The 14073-nt window shown below is 40.6% G+C and overlaps 1 protein-coding gene across 4 annotated transcripts in view; it reads right to left on the bottom strand.

Annotated features, from left to right (window-relative positions):
- tspan4a (tetraspanin 4a) overlaps positions 1-14073 on the bottom strand; it is a 185536-nt gene that overhangs the window by 61242 nt on the left and 110221 nt on the right. For all 4 annotated transcript variants that reach the window (XM_085275350.1, XM_085275358.1, XM_085275333.1 and 1 more), the window contains one exon: positions 1785-1976. In XM_085275350.1, the coding sequence (XP_085131476.1) occupies positions 1785-1976 (192 nt within the window). The remainder of the gene's footprint in view (positions 1-1784; positions 1977-14073) is intronic.

The following is a 14073-nucleotide window of genomic DNA, read 5'->3' as shown; positions in this document are numbered from 1 at the left end:
CAAGTACAAGTACCTCGGGCTGTGGGTGGACAATAAACTGGACTGGTCATGCAACACAGAGCACCTGTATAAAAAAGCCCAAAGCCGACTGTACTTCCTCAGGAGGCTGAGGTCTTTTAACATCTGCAGGAAGCTCCTGAGGATGTTTTACCAGTCAGTGGTTGCTGGAGTACTTTTCTATGCTGTGGTGTGCTGGGGGAGCAGCACAGCAAAGAGGGACTCATCCAGGCTGGAGAAACTGATCAGGAAGGCTAGCTCTGTGGTCGGCATGAAGCTGGACACTCTGGTGACAGTGGCAGAGAAAAGGACATTAAAGAAACTGATGGACATTATGAACAATGCTGGGCATCCTCTGCACACGGCCATAAACAATCAGAAGAGTCTGTTCAGTGACAGGTTGCTTCTCCCAAAGACAAGAACTAACAGACTTAAAAACTCCTTTGTCCCACACGCCATCAAACTGTTTAACTCCTCTCTGGAGGGGAGAGGGAGGGGAAACAGGAGGACAAAGGAGGGGGGAACAACTAAGCTGTAGTGCCTCTTCACCTCACTGTACAATACCTTGTGCAATACTTTTTGTAAATAGTCAACAGTGCAATAGACTCAATACTTGAAATGTGCAATTCACTTGTATTTTATTTTTTATTCCTATTTATCCCCTTTGTATATTTTATTTATATTTGTCTCTGTATTTATATATGTGTGTGTGTGTGTGTGTGTGTGTGTGTGTGTGTGTGTGTATATATATATATATATATATATATATATATATATATATAACAATTCTGTAACTGTAACTTCGGTCGTTGCTGTGCTTTTTGGAAGTCGAATTTCCCAGAGGAACCCACCCGAGGGATTAATAAAGTTCTATCTTATCTTATCTTATGTTGCGGTAATCCCCGAACCAAATGGTGAAGCCATAAAGCTGAAAAAGCAGACTTATCGGTGTAGGCTAACTTGTGGGACAGATACTGCCAGACCAAGTGCAATGTGACTCAGGTGGTAGCTGAAGCAAAAACACAGGTCTGGAGGACTTCAATGAGGCAATGAAACAAAGTGATTTTGGTAAATATTCACCCGATTCTGGAGTGGAAAGCTATACTATACTCACACAGTGTACAGTAAAAGTAGAAGGATTGCCACTGACTTCAACTGAGGATATAGCTGAGCAGTGGAAAGAATACTCTAAGGATCTCCTCAATCCTGCTGACACACCTTCTGTAGAGAAGGCAGAGTCTGGGGACAAGAGGATGACTGGCCCCTCACTAGTTGTTACTGATGTAGTTACGTTTGACTTGAGGGCCATCAGAGGCCAGGAGAGAGAAGAGAAAGCTAGCACGGCCAGCGATGAGACAGAGGCTAACTATTATAGCTGTACACTAACATGACTGGGTACTGGATTGACTTTGCTAGCAGTGAGAACTTGCAGACAACAGGAGTGATTGTAGAGCTGATGTGATGCAGCTCCTGCTCCTGTGATTAGACAGTAATCATGCATGATTTTTTAGACCTGTTGCTTTATGAAAATCCCTTATTATAGTTGTCATGACAATAATAACCCTAAAGGCCCTCTTGCAATCGGATCAAACAGAAGCACATAAAACTGTACTTATGTTATGCACGGGCGCGCGCGCACACACACACACACACACACACACACACACACTAGACAATTCAAAACAACGTGAGCTATGGTGCTCTGTAAAAGCTGTAATCTGAAAATATGACATCATCGCAACTTTGTGTTTAAAGTCAGCAGGTGAATCCAAAACCATTCTGCTTACTGTCAGCAGCAGAGGACGGCTCTCCTTGACAGCTCCCACACAGCCGAGGCAGCCAATCACCATGATGATCGTCCCCACTGCGATGAGCAGGTTGGCTGCAGACAGGGAGGGAAGGGATGATGACAGGGTGGCGAAGTTCCCTTGGGTCACTGAGAGCCAGACCCCGACGCCCAGGATGCCACATCCTCCCAACTGCAGTGGAAACACAAATAGATGTAAAGCTATCAGTGTGCTGGCAGTACAGGCAAACATGGTAAAGTCTAAAGTATTTACAGATATGTTGTTATTTTCCACTTAGTTTTTTTTCTCAAAAGAATAAATTAAAAACTGGTTGGAGCATGCAGATTAACGAGGGAAAGCCAGATAGCGAGGAAGTGAACAAGTCTGAGGAATGTCTGACAAAATCACCACATACAAGTTAAAGGCTGTGCTGTGATTTCAGCTATGCTCACATGTAAAATGATTAGTCACAGAGAAAATTAGGAGTGACAATACACCTTTTTCATTTTTTTTCCTCACACAGTGAATAGCCTCTGCAAGGGAAAAGCCCACAAACACACAGCACGTGTACATCCAGCTCATCCACAGATGCTTCTCACTGAGCAGGGAAGACAGAGAGAGAGAGACACCCGCAGGGTGACAGCAAGTCCTCACACCAAAGGGGCAGTGCTGGCAGCCATTTAACCAAAAAGTAACTAGATTTGATCTTATGCATTCCTTTTTAGTAATTTAAGGGATATAAAAGTTGTTGCTAAATCTAAAAAACTGGCAAAGGGGAACTTAAGTGTGATGAGGACTTGCTCTGAGTGAGAGACTGAGATCATTTATATTCCCATGCTGAAAAGTTAATTCATGAATGGTCACATTTAGGCACAAATTTATGTTCACCAGGGTATAATTGTACATACAACACAATAGTGTCTATACTAGTTGATAAAAGAGTAGTTCACCATCGTGTGATGGATATTTGTGGCTAGACAGTGGTGTTCTGATTTAAATCTTTGGGGCAGAAAATACTTCCCCTCCTAGTAACATGTCCAAAGTAAACATACAAGGAGACTCTCTGTTCCTGTTTTTTTTCCGTTGTTGTTGTTTTCTCTGTGGGAGAGAAATGTCAGAGAACTTCTGTTAGCAGAGATATGATGAAATGCACCCAGGTGTACGTGGCGTGGTCAATATCAGAGCGAGACACACTGTGATTGCAACATGTTCTGTTAATCTTTGATATATTTACTGAAAACCTTTTTGGTTTTGTAAGACATCTGGGCCTCAAAGTCTCCTAGCAAAAGTGAACCTGCAGCTCACTGCCGATTTCCATCACATGACCGACTGCAGTCAGTTGGGACGAGCGTTTGAAGAATTCAGTTGCTCTGCTGCAAAATCTTCACTATTTTCAGTCCAAAGCCAACTTGGCTCCTTTGAATTTTTGTCCTTAAGACCCAGAGCATGTTTGCTTCAAAGACACAGAATGATTGTGGGTAAAGAAAGGTTTTTAGATGTGTTTTAAAAATTGGGTAAAGGGAAATAATATACACTCTCTACGGCCTCATGACAGAACTCCCAAAGGCGATAAGACTCACATGGCTAAATACATGATTATTGTTTCTCCCCCCTCCTGTTTTTTCCTATTTCTAGCTATAGCACAAGATCTTATTTAATGAGCTCTTCAGCCAGAAGTAGGGCAAAGTTAAAATTAAAAAAACAGTCAAGTGGAGCTCCAATCACTGAAAGCAGCTTTCTCTTCAACTATCTACCAAGGCTGGGAGGTTTGAGCAGCTCACAGATGAAGGGGCGTTGGGTCACTATTGCTTGCAACAGACCTTTATTACACCCCAGAGTGTGTTCTCTAATCATGATTGGCTGCACGGAGAAGGGCAAAGGAAGAAAAGGAAAAGCTGATAATAGATGGTGGTGGTGAACATTTTAAGGGCAGATACAAAACCCTGCTAGAGGATGTGAATGCACTTTATTTCAGTTCAGAAAAAAAAAAGAATACTTTGCCAAATTACTGGTATCTTTTGCGTAAGTGTACTCAAACATGAAAGAACAGGGACAGAAAGAATCTCATGTTTGACAAATGTGCAAATACACTGTGTTGGCACTACAGATGGCAGTTGTTATAGATATGCTGGGTGGTGCTTTCACTTGGTGTAGGCCCTCGCTGCTGTATTGTATCACTTACTGTTCTTCTTAAAACACAGTGTTGTAGCTTTTTAATTCTTGTTCTGTGCTTTGTAAATTTTATGTGTGTTAAAAGCACTACATTAATAAATTGTACTTACTTATTTAATTACCTGGTTACAATGGGGTGAATATGCTTGTTAAATTAATCAAGTCATACTAATTGTAAGAATCCTTGAACCACAGGCCAAAGAGAAGAAGTGGCAGCAATTTTTCACTCCAGTAATTTATTAACCAGAGAACTGGACATTTTTTTTATTAAATCAGAAGCTTAACTCTTAGCCTTGTACACTGTAATTGAAAAACTTAAAAAATATTATTTTTGTTATCATCCAGCCGGCCTTTACTCAAAAATTCTATTTAATTTCGCAGATTTTTTTTATACTGATTTAGTGCTCAGTTCAGATAAAAATAATTATTGTAGGTAATTAATGTAGATGTTGTAAATAACAGCCTCAACACATCATTTAATTTTGTATTAGACTGAAGTGGCTTCTCTCAAAATGTAAATAGGCCTGTCAACTCTTTAATCACACTTTGAATCTTGCCCTGAACTGTGGCATAGAACTTCATTCACCAGTAATTCCTGAAAAACCCTCTTTTGTTTGAGCATTTCTTAATAACAATAAAATTACAATAATGGATTACACTGCAATAAAGAATACATTTCATTACAGAAAATGTCTTTCTGAAAGTGCTAGAACTAAGGTTAACGAAGTGATTCCATTGTTATTTTCTTCAGCGTTGTGTGCCAACACAATGCAGAACAGCTACCAAAACTTTACTCCTACAGAACCTGATTATTTTGATAATAGTGTAACATACGAGAAATCACAGATTCATGACTGTCAAATCTGGACCTTAAAGCAGACGACACATAAATTAGAGAGGAAAGGCCATTGCACTCACTGTGTGTACAAGATTTTTTGTTTGGTCTGGAAAATATAGACAATAAGTCCTCTATAAAGGATTGATCAAGGAAAACATGAACAGCCCCAGGTTGCATCACAGATAAAATTGTAACACTGTTAACACTAAAAATACTGTTAATAATGAAGGACTGCAATGCACAAATTGGAGTCTGAAAGATAGCAATTTGTGCATATAAATGGGGAGTCTTCCTCACACACAATTAAAGAGTTCCATGTTGGGACCAATCATTTTTTACATTACACGTTTCCTTAGACAACGTTAACAGAAAACACCGCATACATTTTTTCCTATGTAGATGACGCCCAGCTTTTTTAAATCCATGAAGCCAGATGATACGAATCAGCTAGTTAAACTATGGGCATGTCCTGAAGAAAAAAAATGCCTGGATAATCTTTAATCTTTCCTATTTCTAAATCAGCTCCTATTTTGGATTCGAGAGACAGACACTCTTTAATTTTCAGATTAGAATCAAAACTTTACATTTTGATAAAGCTTATAGCTAGGGCTGGATCAGCTCACCCAGAATCCCCCCTTAGTTATGCAGCATTAGGATCAGGCTGTTGGGGTTTCCCATGATATACTGCTACTTCTTCACTCATATCTTTTCATTCTCTGTTTTCATAACCCATTGCTGTATTTATTCATTGGCAATTACTAACCTCTGAATCTCTCCCCTATAGAGTGCCTTTTTCTCTTTCTCTTGCGGCAGAGCAATTTGTTGAGCGTGGCTGGAAGTTTCTTCCTATTGCAGGGAGTCTTTCCTTCCCATTGTCGCCAAGTGCTTATAGGGTGTCGAGTGATTGCTGGTCTGTCTTTCTAATATTTTAAGATCTTCACCTTACAACATAAGTGTCTTCAGGTGACTGTTGTTTGACACTAAACAAATAAATTTGAATTAAATTAAATTTAAATGAAGATGAAAAAGTTTTCTGGTCTTTCACATGCTTTGTACTTTGAGTATACCAAAGGACATTTTCTATTCATATCTCTTGTGCATATTTGACCCTGTGCTCCTATCTATACATTTATATGTATATAAATATATATGATAAATTTATAAATTTATAAGATTCAGACTTGCATCTTGCTATAACTTGTGCAGAAATGTGAACAGCTCTAAACCACAACATTTCTGTTTAAATGAGACTATTTAACTAACTCAGGGACTTGGATATGAGATTGATGGGTAAAACTAACCTTGAATTGTCACAACAAGGTGAATGACACTCATTAAATGGCTACAGTTATAGAATACAGAATAGTTTTAGAAAAACTGATAATCAAACCACCATCATTTATGAGAAGCAAAGGTCACATCTTACATACAGTCTAAAATTAGATATTCCATTTAGAGTTAGCTAATAGAGAGAAAGACGAGAAAAGCATTTTCACTTGATTAGCAATGTTATTTACCTGTCAGTTCAACCTAATAATAATAGCATATATAGCTGAATACTGAGTAAAATATTTAGTATAGTCTTTAATTAATTTGTGCAGCAACTTCGACAAACTTTCCCTCCATCTAGCAGCTTTTACAGGCAGTTTTGCGTATGCTGTGATCAGAAGTCATCTTGATTAGCACCCATCCCCCAAAACAGCAGCTTAAATCTTTACAGTCACACCGATTTGCAATGTTGGAATTGATGCAGCCATCTGGACTGCCTCCCTCCCTAGCAGCTACTCTCTGTATTTGTAGTAGAGCCTATGAATCTGGCAGCTGAACCAGGTCCATGGCTGTGGATGATCTGAATGTGAGAACATAGTTTTCTTCAATAAACACCTATTAATTAAACGCCCCTGATGAGATCTGAAACATGAAAAACAACCTATGTACAGTGGAACAGATGTATCCACACTGATCCACAATGATTGTTTGAGCTCACGATGAAAGAGTGTCTGAAAATTTCTTCTAATAAAATATACATGTGCTGTGGATGTACTTGACTCCTGAGTTTTGAATTCAAAATACAAGTGCATGTTATAATGATTTTTCTCACATATGAATATCCAATCTCCTTGCACTTCTGAGCGCTCTATCCACAGAATAGATCACGAGTTCATATACTTTAAATTAAATATATCACTTTGATTTAAGCCATTATCTAAATTCTCTTACATATATGAATAACATGTAAAGTCTCAAGGGCAACGATTAGCCAGGAGAGAGATTTCACGGCCAATGTGCCAAAGGATGTCAGTTTGAATTCACATGCTTCATGTATTATATATTCTGAGACACTTTGATGTGTGAATCATGTATGCGGTTTGACCGAGAATCCTTCTTGCTAAATCTGCTCTCATAGTCAAAGCCTAGCGGTGAGCTTTAAAGGTTGCCTGTTCAAAATGTGTCTTACACTGTTGGTCTGTGTCACTTTATCACATTATTTGATTTATAAAAGTGGGAGTGGAAAACCTGGAGTTAGGACTGATCTCTGCACTACACTTTCTCGATTTACCAAAAAAAATGGCCACTGTTCGAGGTAACAATATTCATTATTGGAAAAACATTAGAAAAAGCCTCAGAGGCTACCCCCCCCGTCCCCTTCTGGCTGCCTCTGCCTCAATTTTATCCCACAACTTAGACATTCACATTATTCACACTCTCATTACACATACATATAGGATCTTGGGGGTGGGCACAATCACGGAGTCCAAATTACCATCAGGGTGTATACCTCACCCCTGACGTCGTTGCCCACCTCTCAATTTTAAATACACTTAGTCATTGAGGGCTAGCAGGAGGGACTATGCGCTTACCTGCTGCTCCTTGGCAGGTAGCTCCATGCCCTCCTGGGTTTTAATTGCACCTTAGAACACATATGCATCAACACTACAATGAGCGGGTGGAGGGAGGTTTGGAGTCTTCTCCCACCCCCATTCTCTGCGGCCTGCTGGAGCGGGAGGGCTAGTAGGAGGAGTTGGCCGTCCGACTGCGGTCTGGGGTGTGGGGCCTCCCTGCTGCTGCGGAGTCGGGGTGGTCTGCCTCTCCCCACCGCAGGGAAAAGGGTAACACCACCTGGGTCTGGGTGCAATTCCCCCCTCCAGGGGCAAGGGTACCTAGACCCGGTTTGTAGAGTACGCTTGGGGAGTGTGATTGTGTGTACAGCGTCTCTTTATGTCTGTCTCCACGTTGGTTGAGTGTGGAGTGAGTGCATATGAGAGCATGAGGGTGGGAATGGATGTTTGTGTCTGTGTGTGCCCGTATGTCTGTGTCTATATGTCAGGTTGGGTATCAGACGCCACCTCTCTGGGGACACCTCAGGCCCTCCAAGGTTTGGAGGCCTATCTCCACCCACCACCACTTCCCTCAGGTGTCGGTGTGTTGGTGGTTCTTTGTGTCTGGGGGTGGGCGTCCGGGTACACACCGGCTCACTCCTTGGCGGCCGCTTGTCGGGGCCTGGGGCCTGGGGCTCGCTCGGGCCCCTTTGGAGGTGGGGTGCCCCCGGCCTCTCGGCCTGGGGCTCGGTCACTCAGGCACAGCTGGGGGCCGGTGGAGCTCACGGGCGTGTCACTGCAACTCCCCCTGACTTCTGCTCCGCGGCTGCTGGGCGAGCCCTCATCTGGGACTCTCCTCAGCTCTTACTGGAACAGTGGCGCGGCTGCCCCTCTGTTGGTCTTCCATGGTCTCTTGTGTTCTGGGGGCCTCTGGATGTCTGGAGTTTTGATCTCCTCCATACCTGCTTCACACCCTGGAGGACGGGGCTGTGGCCCCCCCACACTCCCTAGCAGATCATTACATGGAGAAACCTTTGGAATGCAAGCATGCTGATCCACACAGGTATGCACACATGGGTATTCACAGACGCGGACTAAAGCTTTCTTGGCTGCTGCCTCAAAGCACACTGTGCGCTGTCTATCTTGCGTGCTGCACAATATCGTTTATTATTTAGTAAATATTGATATCTATGACTAGCTAGTTTATTGTGATGGTGCTTTGTTTTCTCTATTATTATGTTGCTCTTTGTTGTTTGCTGTCTCCTCTGTTTGTTTTTTTTGTTTGTTTTTTTTTTTTTCTCCATACAGGTGACCCAGGAGTTCTTTTTTTTTTTCTCTCTCTTCCCCCCCCTTCTCACCGTCTCTTCTCCCCTTTGGTTTTCTTTCTTTCTCTCCCCCTCTTTCTCTCATTCATTCCCCCTGTCCTATTTATTAAAAAAAAAAAAAAAAAAAAAAATGACAAAGGATGAACTGAAGCTCTGCCATCACGTAATGTCGCATACTGCTGTTTCTGATGTCATTTAAAAAAAAAAAGAAAAAAGAAAAAGCCTCAGAGTCAAATCCTAGATAATTCTGATGACGCATATTCTTGCTTGTGGAAAAATGAGATAATCTCAGTAACATTGTTGCAATTGTGTTTTAGAGGATTGTGATGTGACTGTGCAACCCAGGATGAGGTAACACAGATACTGGATATTGACTTTGGACTCTAAGTGTTTAGTCAATGTTTCCTAAATTAGATGCATGGCACTGCAAACTTTGATGTAAAGAAGTCGTATTTTTCATGTGTGCATTGGTGCAGTATTTGTGTTAAATCCATGATTTCTTTTCAAATGCAAAATTCAAAAGTGATCAAGCTGTTGACCCCAAATCTCCCATAAATGTTCAGTTGGCTTGAGATATGGTGACAGTGAAGGTGACAGGATATGACTCAAAAGTGCATTCTGATCATCTGATAGCGTTTTCAGTGAGAGAAATGTTTTGTCACTCACCCAAAAGACTTCTTCAGTCTCAGCTGACTGCAGGTTTCCCCCAATCTTATAAACAGTACATTTGCACAATGATTGAACCTAGCACCACTGAAGGAACAAATCTTGTGTATACATATAAGACAAATTTGAATCTTTTAATCATGTCCTTTAATAACAAATACTAAAATGTATGGCAGTTTGTACTAAAACCACATTGGTTTTCTGAGTGTGCATTGATTTCTTGTTTACTCTGACACAGCTTACATGCAACCACATGCAGTGATTTGCTGGTATATCAAAGCAGTGAACATGACTGCATGTTGATTGTCTAATTGCACCACGCACTGCACTTGTGTAAATCAGTTGTATTTGGTGTATTTGCAACAACATTGTTTCAGCATTCATTTGTTCCTGTTTTTTCCTGGACTTTGAACATCTGTAGAGGAATTAGCTAAAACAAAGCTACAGTACACTAAATAAAAAACATCCCAGTTTCTTACCAGTAGCTTACAAATTGCCATTGTATTTTGCTCCAGTTTTATACCACTGCTTTTTATCTATCAAAGACAGATAAAAAGTATTATCAAAAAATTGGCACTAAACAAAGGAATAAATAAAAAAGAAAGTGAAAAGAAAGTGAAAAATACCATAATGCTTCACCTAGTCATAATTTTAAAATACCCCTGTCATGCAGGTTTAAAGAAATCAATAGCCATTATCAGCTGCCAATGAATAATTAAACTGGATGTCATCGTGTTTTAGGGCAAAGATGAGGCACACTTTGGTGTCAAACTATGCAGCAAGAGCAGCACATCAGTAACCACAAATTACTAAGGCCATTTAGTAGTTGGATGACATCAACTTTAAAGTTTTCATATTTTGGACCCTTTGGTGTCACATTTAAAGCAGGGGTGTCCTTTTTCAGTCTGTAGCATTAATGCTGTGAAGAGGCAAATCTTAATTAAAACCATTTTTTTCTAGTCCTTTTAAATCTGACCAAATAATTTTCAATAAAATCAACAGAGTAAAATTAAAAAGTAAAAAGTAAGTGAAAGAAAAGCACCAAACTCCAAAATGGGATACAAAAATTTTGTGGCTTATTCCATCACCACACCCACCATCCAACATGCAGACTTTACGATTTTCACAAATGAACAAGTTTTAGTATTGATGTGTTTCTGCAAAATGCTGTTACTCTACAAAATGTAGTTCTTCAATAACAATTTTAATTTAAAAAATCGAAATAGTATCCAGGTCAAAATGACCAGGCTCCAAATATGATTGTGCCCTAATTGACCAGATTAGGTTGTTCTTTCCAAACAATATAACCAGTGTTTAACTCAGACATGTATAAGTCTGTAAAATATCAACATAACGTGCCTTAGTAAGGTCTCAGTACACTAATAGAGGGATGAAACACCATTCTTCCATTTCATCATTTGTGTATTGCTGATGATCATGGTTCTAATGTCAATACAAGAGCCTATTTACATGATCATAGGACTAGTGTTCTGGTGATAGTCAAGGATATAGTATATGATTCACATTGTTGTCAGGTTTATGGAAGACGCGCCTGGCCGATCATGGTTTGAGACTCAACATCAAGAAGACCGAGTGCATGGAAGCTGGCTCCCAAACTGATGGCACCATTAACATCGACGGGGAAGACCTGAAGAAGGACGACCAATTCAAGTACTTGGGACTGATGATCAGTGGCGACGGGTATATCCATGCGGCATTGACCCGTGCGAGCAAGGCACACGATGGAAATGCGAATGCTCAGGTGGTGTCTAGGCCTCACGCGTTGGGACCAAGTCATGAATGAAGACATCAGAAAACGGCTCGGCATCGCACCAATCATGAAGAAAATGTGCGAGGCATGGCTACAGTGGTACGGACACGTATTACGCTCAGAGGACAGCTCAGTGGCGAAAACGGCAATGAGGCTTGAGCCTGGTGGCCAGCGACCCCGTGGCAGTCCGAAGAAACGGTGGATAGATAAAATAAAGGAAGACACGAAGATCGTCAATGCCACCCCAGAAGACGCCTTTGATCGTGCCAAATGGAGACGGATTTGCCGCAAAGCGGACCCTGACATGCGGGATAAACACTAGAAAGAAGACTTGTTGTCAGGCTTATTGATCCTCAAGCCCTGTTGTTCTGATCACCTTGCCCCAAAATATTGATTAGCGTTCCTAAAACTGAAAAATACAAGTCTTCATTATTGCTGTGGAAGAAATGCAGAAAACTTGATGTGATGCGACAGACTATTGTATTTATTTATTGCATATTTAGAGTATATTGTAATTTCATTCAAGGCTCAGTATAGCCTTTCCTTACTGTTGGTAGCGTTATGAAGAAACTCATAAACTCAAGTACGACAAACACCCACTCAGAGGATGTCAGTTCAGTCTGTATTTGTAGGGGGAAGACTAAGGTTAGGGCCTTATATTTGTCCTCTCACTTTAGGTGTGTGTTTTCTCTGAGGGATGTGCCACTCAGGCTCTTCTCAACTTTGCTTTTGTTTGCCATAGCAGCTCAAATACACACACACACACACACACACACACACACACACACACACACACACACACACACACACACACACACACACACACACACACACACCTATAAGCTGCAGTGAACTCATTTGAAATAGGCAACAGAAAGTACACTGATGAAAACATAAAGAGCATATGTGGCCAACACAAAATGTAAGTGTCAGAACTGAACATAATGTTGGACTCTTCTTTGTGACTGAATACAACCACACATCTTCCTCCTTCACTCCTGGAGAATAAGGGTCACATTTGCTATGAGTGATCTATCTGTTGGGTTGTGCAGGTGGTGTACATTTAGGCTTTGTTGCGTAAAACACCTGCACATGTGGTGGCTTTTTAAAAAATGTTTTAATGCAAGTCAGGGAGAACCAACCACATCATTTATGTACAAAATCAACATGGAAATGTGTTCATTTTTTGGTCTATATAGAGCTGGGTTGGGTGGTGCTTTTTCAAAGCATTCTGCACCATAGCAGTAGCTAATTTTACTTAACACAGAGCGAGTTATTATGTAACTTAATGGAACTTTGAACTGATTAGCCCAGAGAGAAACAAAATGAAACTTTAACATTTTAGACTTTAAAGCCATATGACCTACTTGCAAGATTAATTGGAATATTATCTTGGATAGTTAATCACGCCATCTGAACTGGCCAAAAGCATTTTTGCATCATTTTTAGGGTCAACACGTTTCATTTGGTTCGTATTTACATGTGACATTTTTATCTACACCCAGCCCACACACTTCTCTGGTGTCAGTATTGAACAACTTTTGTGAACAAGACACGAATGCCAGCATAAAACTTGCTGCCATGTGGCTCCAGATTGTGGAAACTGCTTGATAATATTTTGTTGTACAAGAAAAAATAAAAACCATTGGGGCATCAAAGTGTGAAAACAAAATCTTGTGCAATCTGTGCTAAAAACAAGTTTCCATGCGCACTTAAAAAGAAGTCAGCTTGCAAAGCACGAAAAAGGATCAAAGTTCAATTAATCCATGGTAACATATTCGTGATGTGCAACCCTTACTGAGGTCACATTAAGGTTAAAAAGATTGGAAATCACCGTAGCCAGTAACAAAGTTTAAGGTAATGTGTGTTCCTCTTCATTCTAGAATTGCATTATGTAATAAAAATAATTAATAAATAAACATCCCCCTGACATTGTGTTGGCTGATTCCGCTGTTAGCCTTTTCCTGCTTTAATTCAACTAAATAAATAAAGCATCATTTTTTCCCAGCAGACTAATATTCCTATTATTAAGCCTGTGCTTTTGAAAGATTACAGAAGAACTATATATTTTTCTGTCACTGAATTAGCGATTTTTAAAAAATGTATTTATTGAGGGTATTTGGACCGTCCCGGGCCATGATTCCAATGTCAGCAACAAATTCTAGTCTGTAAGCACAAATCAAACCTTATAGAATCTGACATTGCAGTTAACATTGTGTTAGAGTCACCTGTGCCAAATCACAAAAACACCTGTTAATGGTGTCTGTGTATCTTCTCAGTCATCCAGGTCATGGTAGTTCAGCTTTTGTCTGAGGTTGTTGCTAAGTCTGAGATGCACCGGGATGTTATGCTTGGAGAAAATTCTTACAAGTTTCTCTGGCACATCTCTGGTTTCTGACATTCTTTCCTTTGCATTTGATGATTTAATGAAGGCCCAGTTAGAATAAACATGTATTGTATGAGCTTTCTTTATGTGTGTGCTCCTTTTCTTTCCCTTCTGCCTCAGAGGGAACGCTCTCTGCCCGGTGTTGCAGCGTCCTGATCACCCTCAGTCAAAACCAGGTTCATCCCAAGGACAAAACACCCAGACACAAGCTAAACAGTATGCTGTGCAGTGAGGAGTGCTTTGACCCCTACATGCAAGAAAACCCACTCCACAAACTCATGGCACAGCATAAGACAGTCCCCTCAACAGGAC

The sequence above is a fragment of the Mchenga conophoros genome, linkage group LG1 (genome assembly GCF_057382185.1).
Source record: "Mchenga conophoros isolate Kocher_MC1m ecotype Shallow Benthic linkage group LG1, M_conophoros_male_GT1.1, whole genome shotgun sequence".
Taxonomy (NCBI): Eukaryota; Metazoa; Chordata; class Actinopteri; order Cichliformes; family Cichlidae; genus Mchenga; species Mchenga conophoros.
This window is presented reverse-complemented; position numbering and strand designations above follow the sequence as displayed.